Source organism: Crocuta crocuta, unplaced genomic scaffold (genome assembly GCF_008692635.1).
Source record: "Crocuta crocuta isolate KB4526 unplaced genomic scaffold, BGI_CrCroc_1.0 scaffold343, whole genome shotgun sequence".
NCBI classification, from domain to species: Eukaryota; Metazoa; Chordata; class Mammalia; order Carnivora; family Hyaenidae; genus Crocuta; species Crocuta crocuta.
Window position 1 is genome coordinate 289639 of NW_027532679.1, and position 20235 is coordinate 309873.

The 20235-nt window shown below is 48.8% G+C and overlaps 1 protein-coding gene across 1 annotated transcript in view; it reads left to right on the forward strand.

Annotated features, from left to right (window-relative positions):
* GALNT10 (polypeptide N-acetylgalactosaminyltransferase 10) overlaps nucleotides 1-19868 on the forward strand; it is a 225972-nt gene extending 206104 nt beyond the window's left edge. The window contains exons 9-13 of the mRNA XM_077780793.1: nucleotides 2619-2726; nucleotides 7411-7488; nucleotides 11475-11591; nucleotides 15533-15682; nucleotides 16210-19868. Coding sequence (XP_077636919.1) covers nucleotides 2619-2726; nucleotides 7411-7488; nucleotides 11475-11591; nucleotides 15533-15682; nucleotides 16210-16368 — 612 coding nt within the window. The 3' untranslated portion in view covers nucleotides 16369-19868. The remainder of the gene's footprint in view (nucleotides 1-2618; nucleotides 2727-7410; nucleotides 7489-11474; nucleotides 11592-15532; nucleotides 15683-16209) is intronic.
* Nucleotides 19869-20235: the final 367 nt, after the last annotated feature.

Below are 20235 nucleotides of genomic sequence, written 5' to 3' on the forward strand. Positions count from 1 at the left end.
AGACAAAAGCACCACTTCCACGTCAGTCATTTTGTATAAAGGAAGAGTTATTGTTATGGGAGGCTGGCGCCTGATCAATATCTCCTGCTTTGAAAATAAACTTCTTGGCTTGGCCTTGACATTAATCTACCATCAGGAGCCCATTATCTCAAGACCAATGTTCTGTTCTATTGACTTGCTCAATTTTTTTTTCTCCCCCAAGAGCGGACTGTAATTGCATGCCTCCAGGCAGCCCTTGCACTCATTGCAGCCCCATGCAGACATGTCCCCTTGTAGGAGGCCCGGGATACGGCACGTCTGGGGTGGGATGGAGACGGTGGCTGGCAGAGGGTCATGGGGGGCTGAGGACAGAGCACAGAATCGGGGTTACAGACGCTCCCACTCCTACTCGTCATTGACAAACGAGGGAATGTGGGGATAAATGAACAAAAGTGTCCCAAGTGCAGCTGGGCCCTACCATCATCACCACAGCCCCCACAAACCCCAAGCCACGACTGCCTCCCGGGCCTTCCCTCCCCCAGACGTGCCCCCTGCAGCCCATTCTCCTCCCCACAGGCAGAGTCCTCTTCAGAAAGTAGAAACTGGATCATGTCGTCACTCTCCCTGAAGACTTTCGGTGAAGCCTCCCTGTTCTTCCCTGCAAGACCCTTATGATTGTTCTGCTCAGCCCTCTGACCTTCCCTCCCATCTCTGCTTCTGCTCCAGGCCTCTGGCTTTCTCTGTTCTGTGATGAAACCAAGCTGGCCGTACCTCAGGGCCTTGACACTTGCTTTTCTCTCCACCTGTTCTCTCACCCCTCGGATCTTTATGTTACTTTTACCTTCTCCTTATTTAAGTATCGTATCTAATATTCCCTTCTAAGTAAGGATATCCCTGACTGGCGCAGGTAACATAACATCTCAGAGATCCATGCAATGAGTCTTTCCAGATACCTTGCTTTGGCTTCTTTAGAGCACACATCGCCGTCAGAAACTTGCTTTCTGTAGTGCTTATCTACCGCCACAGGAAAAAATCCCCCCGAACATGCTGTAATAGACAGTGTCGTGAGGTTTGCGCGGGTCAGGGGCTTGGGGGTGGCTTAGCAGGACATTTCTGCTTGAAGCTCTCATGAGGTTGTAGTCAGGGTATCCGCCAGGGCCATGGTCATCCGAAGGCTGGACCGGGCCTGGAAGATCCCTTTCTAAGATGGCATATGGCTGGCACGTCGGCCCTATTAGCAGAAGGCCCCCTGCCCCTCAACCCCTGGATCTCTCCACAAAGCTGCTAAGGTGTCCTCACAGTGTGGCAGCCAGATGCCCCAAAGCAGGTGACCCCCACGGAGGAAGGTGGAAGTCACAGTGTCTTTTATGACTCCTATTTCTGCAGTTCTCCTTTGGTTACATGGGTTAGCCCTCATGTGACTCATTCGGGAGGGAGGTGTCTCAAGGGGCAAAGAGCAGAAGGTGAGGATCACTGGGGGCCATCTTGGAGGTGGCACACCACACTCACCCTCCGTGAGAACGAGGGCCCTGGTAGACTCAGCACTGTGTGTGCCCCACACAAGGTCTGGCATGTAGCAGAGACCCCCTAAATCTCAACCAGGTGTCCGAGTGAATCATTAGCGTGTGTCACTGTTACGACTGCGCAAAGTCTTGTGCTGAATAAGCACTTCACATGCAATATCTCACCCCCCACGGCCTGCCTCATTCACTCCTCTACAGACGAGGAAACTGAGTCTCAGAGAGGTGAAGTACCTTGATCCAAGTCGCAAACCTGGTAAGAGTCTGAGCCAGCGTTTGGACCTAGGACTGCTGAGGACAGCCTGTGTAGGCTGGGCCACTCAGGGGATGTGAGTCAGCGTTGATGGTACTTAGGAAGAATTCCCAGATTGCCATCCGATCAGCATGCTGTCACACTCGGGAGCTCTTCGTGACGCCAGAGATGTAGGAAAAGAAGGAGAAACTTCAGATCACTCTCTACGGTGATACCCAGCTGTGTGGCTTAGTGAGCCAGACTGCAGAGAAGGCAGGGCAGGGAGCTGCTGCCTCTCCTCAGGGTGACCCAGCAAGATCTCCGAGGAAACTCCAGAACCTGGTGCCACAGTCAGGAAATACACAGGGCCTATGTGCCATCTCTTCCCCTCTCATACCTGTGGCGGACATCACTAAGGTGATCACCACATTCTCCCACTGAGCCCCCACTGCTGCCTAGAATTCTCACCACAGCTCTCCCCACACATGCACCTGTTCGGAGCCCAGACTCTGGAGTCGGCTAAAGCCAGGTTTAAATTCTGGCTCCACCACTCCCTAACCCTGTGACCTTAGACAAGCTTCTTGGCTTCTCTGAGCCTCAGTTTCTTCATCTGTAGAATGGAGCTTCATTACTACCCACTTCACTGGTTTTCTGACAAGGCTTAAATGCAGTTGTGCATGGGGGGCTTGGAGCAAAGAGCGTGCTGTCAGCTGTTGAAAACTGCTGTTGTTATTACTCTGTTTTCCTCATTCTGTAAATGGGGGCTTTAATAGACAGTCCCAAGCTGATGCTTTCAATGAATGTATTGGAGGAGGGGACAGTGGCCTTGAAGGGGATGGTGAATGAAAGGCAGAACTGTCATCTTCTTTCTTCTTCCCACCCTACAGGTGTGGATGTGTGGAGGCCGCATGGAGGACATCCCCTGCTCCAGGGTGGGCCATATCTACAGGAAATACGTACCCTACAAAGTTCCCGCGGGAGTCAGCCTGGCCCGGGTAAGACGGTGGCTCCCTGGATGGGGACAGGGCGAGGGGCTAGGCTCATCAGCAGAGCAGAGGCATCCCGAGGCACCTGGGAACTGGAAGTCAAGTGACCCACGGGTGACGATATGTGCCCCCCTTCCCCAGCTCTCCAAGTAAAATCCAATTTAAGAGAACTTACTTAAAGCCCTGCTTAACCACTTAGCAGCTGTGACCTTGAGAGAGTTGCTTAACTCCTCTGAGCCTGTGTTTCTTCCTTTACTTAAAAGAGCTAATTTTTTTTCAACTCTTGGCATGGCCAGGAGAATTAGGGAGATGGCATCGTTACCCCAAGTGTGACAGACATGATGATTTTAAGTAGCAGATATAGGAACATTTTTATTTACATGTGTTTAAATTAATGTGCTTTAGAAATTAATATGTATTAGTGTAGCAACCTTGTGATTTCACAGATATTACTAGGATAAAGCTAATTTAAGTGCAGAGTTAGACCAGAAGTGATTTAAAGAAGCCTATTGTTAGCTAAAAATATATTAATCCAGGTGGAGTGGTGTGTTTAGGGAAGCCGGAGACAAGGCACTGAAAAGTTACTGGCATGAGGGTGGTTAATAAATGTCAGGATCGTTCTCTTCTCCCCACCCCCTCCCCACTAACATTGCCAGAAATTCTGTATGTCAAACTATTTCATTACCTTAAAATGGTTTGTATTAATCGCTGCTTGAATTAAATTGGCCACTGGCTACAAATAGAAATCCGTTAGCCAGAGATTTGTTTTGGGGGTTGTTTTGTTTTTTGTATTAATATTTCACTGAGCCGTAAATTTTAAAATATTAAGTGTCTTGAGAAAACAAAAATATAAAAAAACAAGGTGACCACAAAGAGAAAATGGGGCGGGGGGGGTAGGTAGTCCCAGAAAGTGAAGAGGGGTGCAGGGAGGTCTGGGGGAAGCTGGAAAGGTAACCAGGTAACTGGCACAGCTTGCCTCGTGGAGATCCCTTCCGGCAGAGACCCCTTGCGAGCCTATTTGGCATCAGTCTGTACAGTGTCCTTCTGCCCTAGCTATCGCATCCCCCCTCCCCCCACCATGCGCGTGTGATGCATGCAGAACTGTAGGCCCTGGGTCAGGAAGAGCCCTCGACCTGCGAGGTACAAGGGAGACCAGACGGCCCTACTCCCAACCTGACCCGCCCCCCTCCCGCCCTACGCCCCATCCTCTGATGGGAGCTGAGCTCCGAAGGCGGCAGAGGCTGCTTTGGGGACCATGTTGAAGAAAAAGAGAGCCAGCAGTGCCCTCTAGTGGTAAGAGATTCTAAGGACAGCCGCACCTACCATCCGCGTTTAGGACAGCCCATCAACGCGGGGTGGTGTGGGAAGGCGGTTCTAGATTCAGCTGGAGAGGTAGGAATCCCTTGTTTGTTTGTTTGTTTGTTTGTTTGTTTGTTTGTTTGTTTGTTTGTTTGTTTTTTGAGATCCCATTGGCAATCCCAGAGGAAGGTGCCAGGCAGGAAAACAGCACAAAGTGCTCAGTAAGCCCAAGATTGCGACTCTCAGCTACTAGGAATGGTGGGACCATGGGGACATCCCTGACCCCTGAGAAGGACTATTCCCGAAGCATCCTTTTCTTATCCGCTCATTTATAAGACCCGCCTCGTAAAAAGGCACCACCACCTCCTGTTTACTGAACCATAGATGAATTCAGTGAATAACAGCTAACTGTAGTTACACATAAAAGCTTCCTGTGGGCTAGACATTAGGCAAGGCATCTTCCATACTTATCTCACTTAATTCTCGCTTATTTTTAATCCCCATTTGAGTGATGAGGTAAGTGAAATGTAGAGACATTACCAACTAGAGCCAGAATTCAAAGGCACTTAGGTGGGACCCATGCCTGGCACAGAGCAATTGTTCCTTAAACAGTGACTGCTGTTGTTAGCATTTATGTCAGCATCCATTAACAAGACTGCGAAGTTTCTTTCAATATCTTCTCTGAATTCTGCCTTTAAACATTTTAACTTCTTTCTCACCTGTGTGTACTGTATCAGTCTCCTGTTGACTTTAAACCAGTTTAAAGCTCCCCTGAATTTTTGTCAAAGTATCTAACTACCCCCCTTGAGTTGCAGATCATATTTTAAATGTTTGCTTAGTGTTTTAACAGCCAAATCCTTATGGAGCATTATCTCCTAGAAGATCATTTTGATAGATTCGAGGAGAGGTCGTCTAAAAGCCCTAAAAGAGCTGCATAAAGAGAGAAACCAAAGTCTTACTAAAGGTGTACAAGTTCCAACAGGACAAACGGTCAGGGAGTAGCGAAGCCACAATTCAGGAAGGCTGAGCTAGCCAGCAGCTCCCCTGCCTCAAGAACAAGTAGCCAGGCTTAGTGTGTTTACTAAATTTGCTAAAAACTCTCTTGTTTCTGCCCCTGGAAACGGGTCTTAGGGAAGACAACAACACAAACCCACTCAAATTTGCAAAAAAATTTTAAAAAGTGGATTCTTCTTCCAAGCATCTGGGCAAATCTCTGTAATGCAAGTGTAAGAAGAGCAGACAGGACTGGGACCAGGAAGTAGGAATGAGGAGGGATGAGAGGAGCACCCAGCCTGCTAAAATCCCAGAATCCTTTGTGTGACTCTCACAAGGAGGGGGATGTACTGGAAACAAATGTAAAGTCCTTTCCTTTGGTCCAGTCAGCTGTACCAAAAGTTCAAGACATGGGAGAAATGGTTTATGAAGGCATGTCTAGAAAATGTAATATTCATTAAAATAGTAATTTAAGAATCAATTAAAATCAAAACAGTATGTGATTTCTCCTTTTATAATAGCACTGGTGAATTTGGGCACCTTTCCTTGGTCAGATTGGCCACTTTGGCCTGCAGAGAGAGACAGAAAAGTATAGCAGTTCCTCACCATCCCTGTGGCATGGGCAGATTAGTGTGCCAAAGGGCCTAGGTGGGCAGACTGGGAAAAAGAGAGTCTTTGGGTCTACAAGCCTTTTTTTGGCTTTCAGCTTCCTCAGGGCACAGATTTAAATTAACCCCACCCTTTGCTGTGCAGGGGCCTAGGCAGGTATAAGAATGTTCCTTAATTCTTTTCTAACCCGCTGTCAATCTCTTCAGCACTCAGAAAGAATGAGGCACCAGCAAGGAAATTCCAAAGCTTCCTAGTCCCAAACTCAGAGTCAGCAAAATCAAGAAGTGGGTGAAGTTTGTCGTTGGCATGCCCCCCCCCCCCCCCGCCGATGGCTTCCTTCCTCCTTGCTCAGGGGTCAGCAAACTGTTTTTGTGTGGCCTGTGGAGCTAAGAATAGTTTTTCACATTTTTAAATAGGATGAAAAAGTGAAAGAAGAATATTTTGTGATACATGAAAATCAAATTTCAGTGTCCATAAAGTTTTATTGGAACACACACAATCCATTCATTTACATAAAGTCTAGGGCTCCTTTTTAGCCACCTCAGAGCTGAGACCATATGGTCTGCAAAGCCCAAAATATTTGCGATCTGACCCTTTAGAGAAAATAGTGGTCGACCCCTGCCTTATCTTCTGCTTCTAGAGATGTGAGGTGTGCAGGGTTTGAATGACTGATAACAGTTTAAAATGCTAACTCCCTTTTACCCTTCAGAAGAAAATTTGGCTTGCACTACGGGGGAAATCCTTTGATAGCCATAAAGCCTGGAGAGTTCCATGTTGGGGGTGAAAGGCAGATTTCTGGCAACAGCCAAGGGTTGGAGAAAGATGTTTTGGAGCAGAGAATTTCCCCTGAACACTGAAGCTGAGCTCTTCGAGAACCAGCTGTCTGGGGTTCTCAGCAGGTGGTGTCTACAACTGCAGATGAAATGAGGAATTTTCATCCCAGTTAAACAGAAGAATCCAGTTTTTCTCTGTCTCCAAGTCCACTTACAAACAGGTTGTTTTCCTGACTGCTGCCTCTACTTGCCAGTAATGTGGTTGTCATTTTTTTATCGATCATCCCTGTGCTTTATATTCAAAGCAGCAGCAACCTTTGTACCTCAAAGGGTTTTTTTAAAATTCCACCTGCTGGTAGAATTACAACTTTTGGTTGCAAATCATCATTTGTTTTCAACCACAGTACTTGGTCAGCACCCTTAATAGGAAATGACAGAAACCCAACTCAAACTGGCATAAGCAGAAAGGGAATTCACTGACCTGTGTGAATAGAAAGTCCTTAGATAGTGCTCACTTCAGGCATGAGTGGGTTCAGGTACTAAAAGGAACGTTCCTCGTCTAGCCCTCAGTTCTGCTTCATTCATTCAGCCTTGGTCAGGTTTTCTACGTGGCCCAGCAGCTCCGGCCTCCAACTTACCCAGCAATGCAAGCAGAAATGGAGCAATTCTTCCCCATAGTTATGGTGAAATTGCCAGGCTAATGTCTATTGACATTGGCTTGGCGTGAGTCACGTGGTCAGTGCTGACCAATCCCCAGACCCAGGGCTGATTCCCATGAGCAGGGCTAGTTCATGCACCTTTCCCGAAGCCCTGTGAGAGAGAAGGCCGAAGCAGAGGAGGGAGGCTACCCCGAGAAAAGGATGATGGAAGATGCAGGTAAAACTTCAGCCAGAAGTTGTGGAGTCCTTAAAACATGCATAAATAAATACAGAAGGCTTTAAAAACATGGTGGTCTACAGTCTTTGGTGCAACATAAAATAAGAAAGATGAATCTCAACTTCCATCATCCTTNTTTCAAGTGGTTTATGACCCAGATCGCCTGGGACCTGCCCAAATTTTACCCGCCCGTGGAGCCCCCCGCCGCAGCTTGGGGAGAGGTGAGTCTGAAGGGCCCTTCTAGCTCCATAATTGGTGTCCAGTGCAAAATGCAAAAGCGGACCCCCTATTCACAAGACAGGCAAAGAGTGCCATTTAAGGCTTGAAATAGAAAACACGTTCCTTTGCTGATTCTCTCTAGCCTTGTGGTGGTTTTTTATATGCTACTTAATGTTCTAAGTAGAGGAAAATTAAAACTTTAATATTAGCATTAATTTTACCATTCAGCTTCATATTATGCAGTGTGAGTTTTAAATGCAAGTAGAAGAGCATTTAGCTCATGTGCCAGATGGGTGAAATTTCACAATCTGTATTTTAGCCCTCGTACGTGCATATATATTTCTTAACCAGAACAATGCAAACACAGCACAAGCTAACTCAGCTGATTTTATTTCACTTGTTGATAATGTGAACTTTCTTTAATTTTATTAAATTTTTTAAAGTTTACTTACTCTAAGAGAGAGGGAGAGAATGAGTAGAGGAGGGGTAGAGAGAGAGAGAGAATCCCAGGCAAGCTCTGTGCTTCCAGTGTGTAGCCCAACTTGGGGCTTGAACTCACGAACCATGAAATCATGACCTGCACTGAAACCAGGAGTCAGTCACTTAACCAACTGAGCCATCCAGGCGCCCCAATAATGCATGCTTTCTAAACCCCTTCTATCTGTGGCTTGCTAATGAGTGAGGCAGAGCAGAAGGAAAATGAACTATTTTCCTAATGAACAGCTAAGGATTGCCCTATTCTTCCCTTCCTTCTGTGTTGTTATCTGCCGCTGGTAAGGGAAGTGGTCTGCTGGTCCAGGGAAGTAATGCAAGTAAGAGGCTACTAGAACTCCTTGGCCCCTCTTTGTGCAGTCAAGTTCTGGTTGGAAAGTGTGGCCTTCAGACATGCCAGCACCCCACCTCGTCTTAGCTGTTACTCCCATGCACGTGGGACCCCCAGGATTCTGTGCTTCTGGGGGATCACAGGTGTTACATGCAAACGCAGGAAAAAGGTACAGCCAATGCTGTTTATTCTCTGTATTTAAGAGTCTCTTACGGTTTGCCTCTCTGTGTTTTTATTTTATTTTTCCTTCCCTTCCCCCATGTTCATCTGATGAGTTTCTCAAATGCCACATGAGTGAAGCCATATGATAACTGTCTCTCTCTGACTAACTTATTTCATTTAGCATAATACCCTCCAGTTCCGTCCATGTTGTTGCAAATGACAAGATTTCGTTCTTTTTCATTGCCAAGTAGTATTCCGTTGTATACATATACCACATCTTCTTTATCCATTCACCAGTCGAACACTTGAGCTCTTTCCATAATTTGGCTGACACATGAAAAGATGCTCAACATCACTATCAGGGAGTTATAAATCAAAACCACATTGAGATACCACCTCACACCTGTCAGAATGGCTAAAATTAACCCAAGAAACAACAGATGTTGGCGAGGATGTGGAGAAAAGGAAGTCTTTTGCACTGTTGGTGGGAATGCAAACTGGTGCAGCCCCTCTGGAAAACAGTATGGAGGTTCCTCAAAAAAGAATTAAAAATAGAAGTACCCTATGACCCAGCATTAGCACTACTATGAATTTATCCAAAGGATAAAAAAATGCTGATTCGAAGAGGCACATGCACCCCCAATGTTTACAGCAGCACTGTTATTAAAAATTTTAAGACCACGATGCAGAACTTTAAACCAATGACAGCGCCTTCTGAGTGAGGGGTGCTGGGCCGCTACCCATGTCACACTCATGAAGCCCATCCTGCCGGGGGAGGCAGACCATCTTCTAGGAGAAGCAGCGCTCTGTCACCAGATTCTGGCTCCTGGTCTCTGAGCTGAGATGGACATTCTAGGACTGGGGGACAAGGAGCATAAGAGTTAGATCTCCTTCCTTGTAGGTGACAAGTCCAATCTGAAGTGAAAAGAGAAATGTATTGAATCTCGTAGAAACTTTGGGTAGCTGTGACTTCAGACACATCTGGATCCAGGGGCTCAAATGATGTCAGTTCACCTCTGCTGCCATTGCTGTTAGCCTCATGCTGAGGCTAGCAAGATGGTTTCCAGAAGCTTGAAGCTGACCCAGCAACAGAAGGTAGATGCCTGCCAGTAAAGCCAGCACAGGTTCAGGAATCAAGTCTGATTCTCTGGTCTGGACCAACCACTGTGGCCACTGGAGGAAGAGGGAAAGCAGGGGTGGACAGACACACTGAGAGCCCACAGAGTGGGCAAAGGGTGGTGGCCCCTAGAAAATCAGGGTGCTGAGGAAGGAGTGATGTGTTTGGGCCAGCAGAAGCACCAGGTGTGGCTTGTTCAAATTCACACAGCAAGTTAGAGGGGCCTTTCCTGACTAAGCTGTGGGGCCCGCTCTATCCAACACCAGCATCGATATCTAGAAGAGGTGTCCTGTTGACTTCCCTCATGAACCTCTTCATTTCTTTGCTGGTTTATTGGCTTTCTCCCCTGTACTAGGGCCAGTCCTCCGATAAGCAGATACCAAGAGACTTGTTGGGGGAACACCTGAGAGAAGGAACGAGAAGGGAGCCAGGAGAGGCTGGGAGATCCGCTGTGGGGCTGCTCTGCCCTCTGAGAAGGGACGAGGGGGGGGAAGGGCTGGCGCAGGAGGGGTCCCACGCTGCAAGGATGCACTTGAGCCAAGTTACTGAGCAGTCTTTGAGCCAAATCCACCAGAGGAGTCGGCATCTCCCTGAAATGGGCCTCTGCCACAGCACCCCTATCCCCTCCGTCGCTGGCTGGAAGCAGCCCATGGGAAGCACGGCCTCCCCTCAGACACAGTGGATTCAGAACACAGCGGCCGGGCAGTCAGACTCCCTGCAGCAGGACAGCTGAGGGACACGTTTTCACGGCCACCACACCTCCAACCCCTCAGTCAAGATAGGGATGATTCTGGGGCGCCTGGGTGGCTCAGTCGGTTAAGCGTCCGACTTTCGCTCAGGTCATGATCTCGTGGTTCGTGGGTTCGAGCCCCGCGTCGGGCTCTGTGCTGACTGCCAGCTCAGAGCCTGGAGCCTGTTTCAGAGTCTGTGACTCCCTCTCTCTCTGACCCTCCCCTGCTCACGCTGTCTCTCTCTCTCTCTCTCCTAGAAATAAATAAAACATTTAAAAAAAAAAAAGATAGGGACGATTCTGTGAGGCGGGAACTACACGGTGGGGCACCTGTACCGGACGGGGGCCTTTATTTAGGTCGTGAGCGCTGGCTGAGCAGCGAGGCCATCGGCTCCGAGCCCGGCACTCCTCCCGCCACACCACACCCTGTCTTACTGAAACTCCGATTGTTCTTTGGCTCGAGAACCTCTTGCCATTCACCTGCTCTCTAAGGCCAAGACCCCACAGCAAAGAGGTCCTGTCCTTTTCAAAGGTCGTTTTCAAGATATGGTCCCTGGGTCACCTGCAATGGAGGTAAAATTCAGTTCCTGGATGTGCTGGATCAAATTCTCTAGGAATGGAGCCAGGGAGTCCTTTGAATACCACCCCCCCCCAACTTCCCGGTCCCCACCGCCAGCCACCCTGTGACTTTGCATGCTCTAGGACAAAGCTGGCTTTGGAGGAGCTCCTCTCCACGGACTGATTATTTCTTTATTGAGAGGCGCAAGGCACTTCTCCCACCCCAGGGCAAGCTTCATTAAGACAATGCAGAGCTGGGACGCCTGGGTGGCTTAGTCGGTTAAGCGTCCAACTTTCGCTCAGGTCATGATCTCGCGGTTCGTGGGTTCGAGCTCCGCGTCGGGCTCTGTGCTGACTGCCAGCTCATAGCCTGCAGCCTGTTTCAGTCTGTGACTCCCTCTCTCTCTGACCCTCCCATGCTCACGCTGTCTCTCTCTCTCTCCTAGAAATAAATAAAACATTAAAAAAAAAAAAAAAGACAATGCAGCGCTCCCCCTATCTGATGCCTAGCTGGGTTCTCTCCTCCTATCCCAGCAGGGTCCCAGGGGACTATCTCAAGGTGCCTCACCAGTCTACTCTTTCCTCCTGTCTCTTTCAGATTCACAATGTGGGCACAGGGCTGTGTGCCGACACGAAGCACGGGGCCCTGGGCTCCCCACTGAGGCTGGAGAGCTGCGTCCGGGGCCGTGGGGAGGCTGCCTGGAACAACATGCAGGTGAGGGCCACTTCTCAGGGACTGGCAGCCAGGTTTCCCTGGGCCATCTGTAGCCTGGAATGCTCACATGGTCAGGGCAGGGAAAGAGAGGCCAAGGGTCAATGACGAGTGACAAAGCTACCCCAGGGGAGGAGTTATAAGAGTTTTCACAATACCTGAAAAGAGGAATCCTTCACACTGCAATAAAATCAGCAATCTGGTCTGTTGCAAATGACAGGCACTCAGCTCAAATGACCTTCAACAAAGAGAAGGGCATATTGGCTCATGCATGTCATTGAAAAGCTTAGATGATGTCATCAGGACCTCTCCAGGGTCTCAACTCTTCTTCCTCTCTGTTGGCTTCATCCTTCACCTGGCTCTTCCCACATGGTGGCAGATATGATCACCAGCAGCAAAGGCTTCCAACCCAGTGAAAAGGCATGTCCCTTTCCAGAGTGCTGGGAAAGCCATGGGGTGCTCACATACTGGCTTTCCTGAGCCAGTTACAGTAGAAGATGTGATACAGTCCTCCTGTTGATCAAGCCCACGTCACATGCCCACTCCTGAAGCCTGCAGTGTGGTCATCCTCGCCTGAAGGGTGGGGAGAGGAGTGAGGAGGGCGGGCTCTCCAGAGGATCGTGCCCAGGGGGGTGTTATCAGAAGAATGAAGGGTATGAGCCAGCGGTGCAGGAAAGGCACCACGCTCAAGAAACTGCATTGAGCTTTCCATGATCCCCCCCACCAACAGTTAACCCCAAAATCACACCGCATCCCACATCCACTGAATCTTGGTTCGAGAGAACATTTTTATAGTCTCCTTATTGTGGATTTTCTGACATTTTGGAAGTGCCCACTGATAGAAGCCCGTATTGTGGGACCAGTGCCAGCCTCCCTCTGAAATCCTTCCTGCTCTCTTTCCTCCTTTCCTGGTGACAGTTCTTATGAGAAGTGGCTCTCCTTCATCGGTTCTCCTAAATTCTTCAGGGCAGCATGTGGCTGCTTCCCACACCCACCCCACAAAAGAGGCCAGGAGGAGACAGCACAGGGCCTGAGGAAAACGTGCCTTGGGAACTCAGCCTAGGATAGCCTCACTGTGTGACAGAGTCCACACTAATGAGTCACTCAAACAGGGAACAGATTGGTGCCTGCTATGCCAGCCTCCACTCTCTGAAATGGGACGTGTGGCAGCCATGCCCCAGTGGGATCTATATCCCCTGGGGCTCTCAAACACCCTGCGCAGGGAGCTCTTGTGAGCCTGAAAAGGGAGAAATGGGAGTCTCAGATGCAGAAGACCCAGGAAATAATCAGGAGGCAGTAGCTGGCAGAACCACTCCTGGCCAACATGGGGTCCACTCCTGGCCAACATGAAGTGGGACAATGGGGACTGGATTTACCCTCCTGCCAGAAACAACTGAAAACACACACACAAAATATGTGAAACACTCTTTTTGAGAGAGCAGACAACAGGGGATTCTATTAAAGAGACTGATGTTCTGGTTGTAAACCGTCCCTCAAAGAAAAATCCAGGCCCAGATAGATTGATTGGTGAATGCTACAAAACACTTAAGCAATGTTACCAACTTGACAAACACTTTTCCAGAAAGAGAGGGAATACTTGCCACCTTATTTTGTGAGACCAGCATTACCTTAACAGCAAAACTGGACTGCCATTATACGAAAATTACAGACCAATATCTCTGGTGAACATAGGTGCAAAAAGTCTAAACAGAATTTTAGAAATTCCTATCCAACAGTATGTAAAAGGGATAATACATCATGACTAAGTATAATTTATCCGAGAGATACATGGTTGGTTGAATATTAGAAAATTAATCAATAGAGTCACCATTTTAACAAACTGAAAAAAAAAAAACCCATATAATCACCTTATACCCAGAAAAAGCATGTGACAAAATCCAGCATTCATTCCTGATAAAAACTCCCAGTAAACCAGGAATGAAAGGGATCAAGGTCATTCTCAACTTGATCAAGGTCATCTGTAGAAAACAAGCAGCTCACATCAAACTTAATGGTAGAAATCTGCATGCTTTACCCCTAATACCAGGAATAATACAAGGATGCTGACCTTACTGTTTTTTGTTGTTTTTTTTTATTTATTTCTGAGAGAGAGAGCAAGAGAGAGAGCATGAACAGGGAAGGGTCAGAGGGAGAGGGAGACACAGAATCTGAAATAGGCTCCAGGCTCTGAGCTGGCTGTCAGCACAGAGCCTGACACGGGGCTCAAACCCACGAACCGTGAGGTCATGACCTGAGCCAAAGTCGGACACTTAACCAACTAAGCCACCCAGGTGCCCCAGTGACCTTACTGTTTCTATTTGACACTGTACTGACCTGTGGCAAGAAAAAGAAATAAAAGTCATGCAGACGGGTGAAGAAGGAAAATAATTTGTAGACTATATGATCATCTTTATTTGTGGACTATATGATCACCTTTGTGGAAAATTCTATTGAATCTGCAGAGAAACTACCAGAACTAATAAATGAACTTTATCAAAGTTATGAGACACAAAAATCAATTGTATTTCTACATATGAATAATGAAGCATCAGAAATTAAAATTAAAACAAGTCAAAATTAAATGAGTCAGGGGCACCTGGGTGGCTTAGTCGGTTAAGCGTCCGACTTTCGCTCAGGTCATGATCTCGCAGTTCGTGGGTTTGAGCCCCGCATCGGGCTCTGTGCTGACAGCCAGCTCAGAGCCTGGAGCCTGTTTCAGAGTCTGTATCTCCCTCTCTCTCTGACCCTCCCCTGCTCACGCTGTCTCTCTCTCTCCTAGAAATAAATAAAAATATTTTTTAAAAAAATTAAATGAGTCAAAATGTATCAAATTGTGTACTTTATTTATTTATTTTTTTAATATTTTTATTTTATTTATTTCTAGGAGAGAGAGAGACAGCGTGAGCAGGGGAGGGTCAGAGAGAGAGGGAGTCACAGACTGAAACAGGCTCCAAGCTCTGAGCTAGCTGTCAGCCCAGAGCCCGACGCGGGGCTCGAACCCACGAACCGCGAGATCATGACCTGAGCGAAAGTCGGACACTTAACCGACTAAGCCACCCAGGCGCCCCACTTTATTTTTTTTTTAATGTTTTATTTCTTTCTAGGAGAGAGAGAGAGAGAGACCGCGTAGGCAGGGGAGGGTCAGACAGAGAAGGAGTGACAGACTGAAACAGGCTCCAAGCTCTGAGCTAGCTGTCAGCACAGAGCCCGACGCGGGGCTCGAACCCACGAACCGCGAGATCATGACCTGAGCGAAAGTCGGACACTTAACCGACTAAGCCACCCAGGCGCCCCCAAATTGTGTACTTTAAATGTGTGTGGTTTATTGCATGCCACTTAACTCTCCAGTAGAGCTGCTGGAAAAGTGCTTATCAACCAAATACAGTAGTGAACCTGGTTTGGATCCTGATTCGAACAGACTAACTGTGAAAAGAAACTTACAAAGCAATTTAAGAACACTTGAATCTTACTTGATGACATTGAGGACTTGGCAGCAAGTTTTTATTGCTATAATGGCACTTTAGTGAAGTATTTACACCTGACATGATATGATGTCTGTAATTTGCTTCAGAATAACGTTGAGGTGGGGGTTGTGTAGGGGGTAAAACTGTAACAAGATTCACCATGAGTTGGTAATTGTTGTAGCGGGGTGATTGGAAAAGGTGTGGTCAATACAGTGTTCTGGACCTCTACGTTTAACATTTTCTATCACTACAGAAAAGAGAGGGGCGCCTGGATGGCTCAGTCGGTTGAGCATCCAACTCTTGATTTCAGCTCATGATCTCATGGTTGTGGGATCGAGCCTCGCATCCGGGTCTGCACTGACGGCATGGAGCCTGCTTAGAATTCTCTCTCTCCCTCCTCCCTCTGCCCCTCCCCTACACACACACTCTCACTCTCTCCCTGGTTTTGCTGTCCCTATGATGATGTCCCTATATGTATAGGTGTTCACCTTCACCTGGAGAGAGGACATCCGGCCTGGAGACCCCCAGCACACCAAGAAGTTCTGCTTTGACGCCATCTCCAACACCAGCCCGGTCACCCTCTATGACTGCCACAGCATGAAGGGCAACCAGCTGTGGAAATATCGCAAAGTAAGGAAGGCTGTGTGGGCGGAGCAGGGCCACTCGCTTGGTTTTAAACCAAGAGAAGCAAACAGACACGCAGCACCTCACTTCTTACCCCAGTAGAGCATGCTTGCCTGTGCCTTCGCCCCACACACTCGCCATGCCCAGCTCCTCTGTCATTTGAGAGATACCAGAAACCCAGAGTTTTACGTGAAATCTGTACAGTCTTAAATGCTGGCAGCCGAGTCCCTAAAACAACACCACACCATCATGAGAACCAATGAAATTTAGCCAGAGACGAGATGATTAGGGCCCAGCCCCGGAAGTGGCATACAGGTAACTTCCATCCGCATCCCAGGGGGCAGAGCTCAGGCACAGGGCGAGGCCACCTGCGGGGTGGGGGCAGGGCAGTGCCTCACTGTGCTCAGCAGGGAAGCCTCGCGGGTCAGTGCACGGCTGGCCAGCTGCTGCCTCACTGCCTCACTGCTATCACTGCTGCTGCCGTTGGTTCAGAGCCCCAGCGCTGCCCAGCTGATGACCTCCCTGTTTTGTAGGACAAGAGCCTGTACCACCCCGTCAGCGGCAGTTGCATGGACTGCAGTGGAAGTGACCACAGGATCTTCATGAACACCTGTAACCCCTCTTCTCCGACCCAGCAGTGGCTGTTTGAACACACCAACTCGACAGTCTTGGAAAAATTCAATAGGAACTGAGCCCTGGCGTCTCCTCCGCGGGCCTGGCGGAGTCCTCTGCAGGCGCTGCCGGCACCTTTCCCCTCCCGAGGGACCCAGGGCTTCCGTGGGCAGCGTGATGCGAAAGGCGCTGGCCAGCCGGTCAAGGGCAGAGAGGGCTCTTACGGCTGGAGCAGGAGGTCCGCCTGGTCCTTGAGGCCCAGTGGTAGCTGTGGGGGGAGGAGAACAGACCCCCACATGAGGCCCCACAAAGCAGTGCCTGCTTTAATCCCTGACGGCATCATGGAAATCCAGGAGGGCCTTATCGACTTTGTCACCACGTTCCCTTGAGCACTATGTGGGGGGAAAGCCAAGGCAGCCCTCAGCCACCCAAAAATGGGTCCTACAAGGTTGCCTATCTTTGAGATGGCTCGTACATGATGGCCCTTTACAAAAAGAGGCCCCTGTTGTTTGTCTGGGCAGCTCGTAGCACCTAAGCCATCCGTCCGCTGCGGAAGGGAAGGAAGGGAGTCTTTCTCGGGGCCACTGGTTTCAGCCCTTTAGTTTCTGCCTGTCATGGAGTAACTGCAGTTACTGCCCGGCTTCTCTTCTGTCACAGCCCCAGATGATGTGCTCGAAGGCCACACCTGTAGCCTCAGAGTGTTCAATACTGAACACTGGCCAGCTGCCAGGCTGGGGGTCAGGAGCGGGACCTCTAGACGTTCCTTGGCCGCCATGGACACGTGGGATGTTTCTCCTTGCTCTCTGGGCACGTGACAGCTCAGCCACCGGCTCTTCGGGGCTGGGCTTCAGATGGCTTTGGGCCCATGGAAAAGTCCTAGTAGAAGACCTCCAAACGAGATACTCTGGCTGAATTTCCCTGATCAGTGCTTCCATTTTCCTCTTTCTCTCTTGGGCAATTACTTGCCTCAAGAAAGGAGCAGACGTGTGAAGCGCTCACCTCCCAAAGTCTGGAGGCCTCCCCGGTGGACTGTGGGCAAGATGCCCAGCTTCTGACCTCATCGCGGCTCCAGTTCTCACAGAGAACTGTAGAATTTTTGTAGAACTATACCATTGGATCACAAACTAGAACACTACATAGGATTCTGGCATTCTAGCATCCAGTTAGGATTTCTAGAATACTGTGATTTAAAAGAGCCAGCCAAGTGTAATACAGTAAGGCAGCCGGCCCCCAGCCTAGAGACAGTCTTTGAAATCCAAGGCTGGTGGTGTCAGGGGGTGCGGGTGGGTGACCTGTGTCCATCAGCTTGTACCGGAGGCCTTGGTATGACACGGTCCACAGCGCAGACCCAAAGCCCTACACCTTCTGCCACCTTCACAGCTGCAGTGGAGGAAACCCCAGGTTCATGAGCAGGCCAACACCCAGCTCCATGCCAGTCCCTCGTTGTTTACCGTTTGCTTTGTTAATTATGTGTCAGACTCCCAGAGGGCTTCCCAAGCTAATAGGAAGCATTTCTGTAACCAACCTGCCACCCACTGATTTGGAAATGGAAATCGCATTCTACAACCTATGGCTCCCACCAGCTAGTCCAGGAAATCCTGGAAATCGGTGTTCCAATTAGAGCTGGATCTCTTGATTGTGTCATTTACCAATTAAATGAGACATTAACCTGGGAACAGAGACATGGATCTGCCTTTGAGATGCTGGCTGATCTCAAGGCCATCAGTTATCAGGGTGGGGGGATCAGGAAATAAAACACTCCCAACCACCAACCCCCCAATTAAGCATATAGCTGGCAAAGCATCACTTCCTCCACTTCTGCCCCCACACAAGCCCTGCCCTGGCCGCCTGTCCCCAGGAGAGCCGGCCCCTGTGCGTGCCACAGCTTGCTTGTCCATCCCTCCATGTCTTTTCCTAATGAGTACCATATCCTTAGAAGTGGCCCTCCGTAGGAAGGAGTCCAAAGATGAGGCCCCTTCCAGGATCTAGGAGAACAAGAGTTGCCGTTTGGAGAGCTGAGTTAGGGTTCATCATCAGAGAGCAATGCAGCATCATTAAAATAAAAACTGTGCCTTTTAAAAAGAAAAAAAAATGCAAATGTACAGCAAATCCCTAAACTTGAACAATTTCCTAGTGCCTTGCTAGACAAACATAAAGGGGCAGGGTCGGGGGGGAGGGGAAACATTGGTGGTGGTGTGTGCAGTTTCTGTTGGATGAGTGTGTGTTTCTTAACTTCTAGTCTCAAGCAGGAGACGTTGGGCCTAGAGCAGGATCTAGGAGACGGAGAGGCTCCTCAAGGGCCAGAGGCTGGAGTTACTCCAGTTCGTGCAAGTAACCCTCCAAGTTAAAAGGGCAGCTGGACAACTCATTTCATCCATGGCCTAGAAGGGCCTCAGCAACCCCTGGAAGACCCCAGCTGATGCCCAGTAAAGCAGCCGGGAGCCTGTGAGATGCTCTCATCTGGGTCGTGAGTGAGGATGTGGGCCCCTTGTCCTCCCTTTGTTCTGAGCACGAGGTCACAAAACAGGTGCTGCCAGAAAGTATCATGACCGTGTGGCCCACCAGCAGCCTTTCCAAAGGGGGACTCCAGAAACATTTTGGAACACAGAGAGCATCTTTGCTGTGAATACAAGGCCTTTGGAGGTGGCTAAATGTTCAAGCACATGTGTGAAAAGCCCTTCCACTGTGTGCCTCCAGCTGGAGCTTTCGACTTTTAAGATAGTCCAGGAGCCGTCTATTCTCCCCTTGTGAAAGATCTAGTCAGAGGCAGAAGGAGCCACTTCCACAGGGGATGTGGCGTGAGGCCTAGGGGAGCAAGAGTAGTTCCTGTTGAAGAGGCAGCATGTAGATTCCCAAAGTCCACACTATAGTCATTTTCCAGACCTACCTGTTGAATTTCTTTGTCTCCTTAAGAAAGAGGTGATACCCTTGAAAATGGCTCCATATTTCTTTCCGGTATCTTCATTTTTCTAGTCTCTGGAATCTCAAAAGAGCAGCAAAGCACTTTACAGTAGTAACTGAGAATTGCTATAACTGAGGATTCCTTGCTTCAGCGATCTCTAGTTTGTACACATTGGGTGATCTTTTATAATTCCTGGGAGGCAATGCATTTTTAATGTTTTCTGAAGATTTTTAAGTGCGGGAGAGGGGCAAGGAGTGCAGTCCAATGCGGGAATTCTTTTCTACTTGCAACTGATGCTCTTTGTGAAAATCCAAGTAATGTTTCAGTTCAAACTTGATCTTGAGCCAAGGCCAAGGCCCACTGCCACCTCTGGGTGGGAGTTGGACCTACATCCCAAGTGACAAAGTCCTCTTAACATCCACTCCCCAGAATGGCTGAATCAAAGCCACTCCAGACAACTGGGTTGGGCTCCCGCTCTGTTTTTGGCTTGAAGCCTGGGATCCCAAAGGGACTACAGACAGGGAATATTGAGATGGCAGACTGGGATTCTAAACAGAGAGCTCAAGACCACCAGCCTCTCTTCTCCTGCCTGGAAAAGTGAGCCTTTGTGATGAACTGACTCACTGTGTACAATTGTGATTGTGATCATTGTTGAGTAAACCTCCACACTTTCTCTAACGTGTTCTCTGGCTTGTTCTTGTCATGCACCATTTTCCAGTCCATCATTCCCCGTATTTTCAGGGAGTGTTCAGTATCCAGGACCTCTGCCAGCTACCAAACAAGTCCCCAACAGCTATCCTTCTAGAGAGGAAGGCGGACCTCAAACAACTAACCAAGATGACTCTAGATGTGAGTAGGGCTACGAAGAATATAAACCAAGATGTCTGAGAGACTGGATTGGGGGTCAACGTTAGGTAGGCCAATCAGAGCGTGCCTCTCTGTGAGAGCTGGAAGACATGAGAGAGTCTGAGCCAAGAGGCACTTTGGGGGAGAGAGTTCCAGGCAAAGGGAATCACTAGTGCAAGAGCCCTGAGCAGGAAGGAGT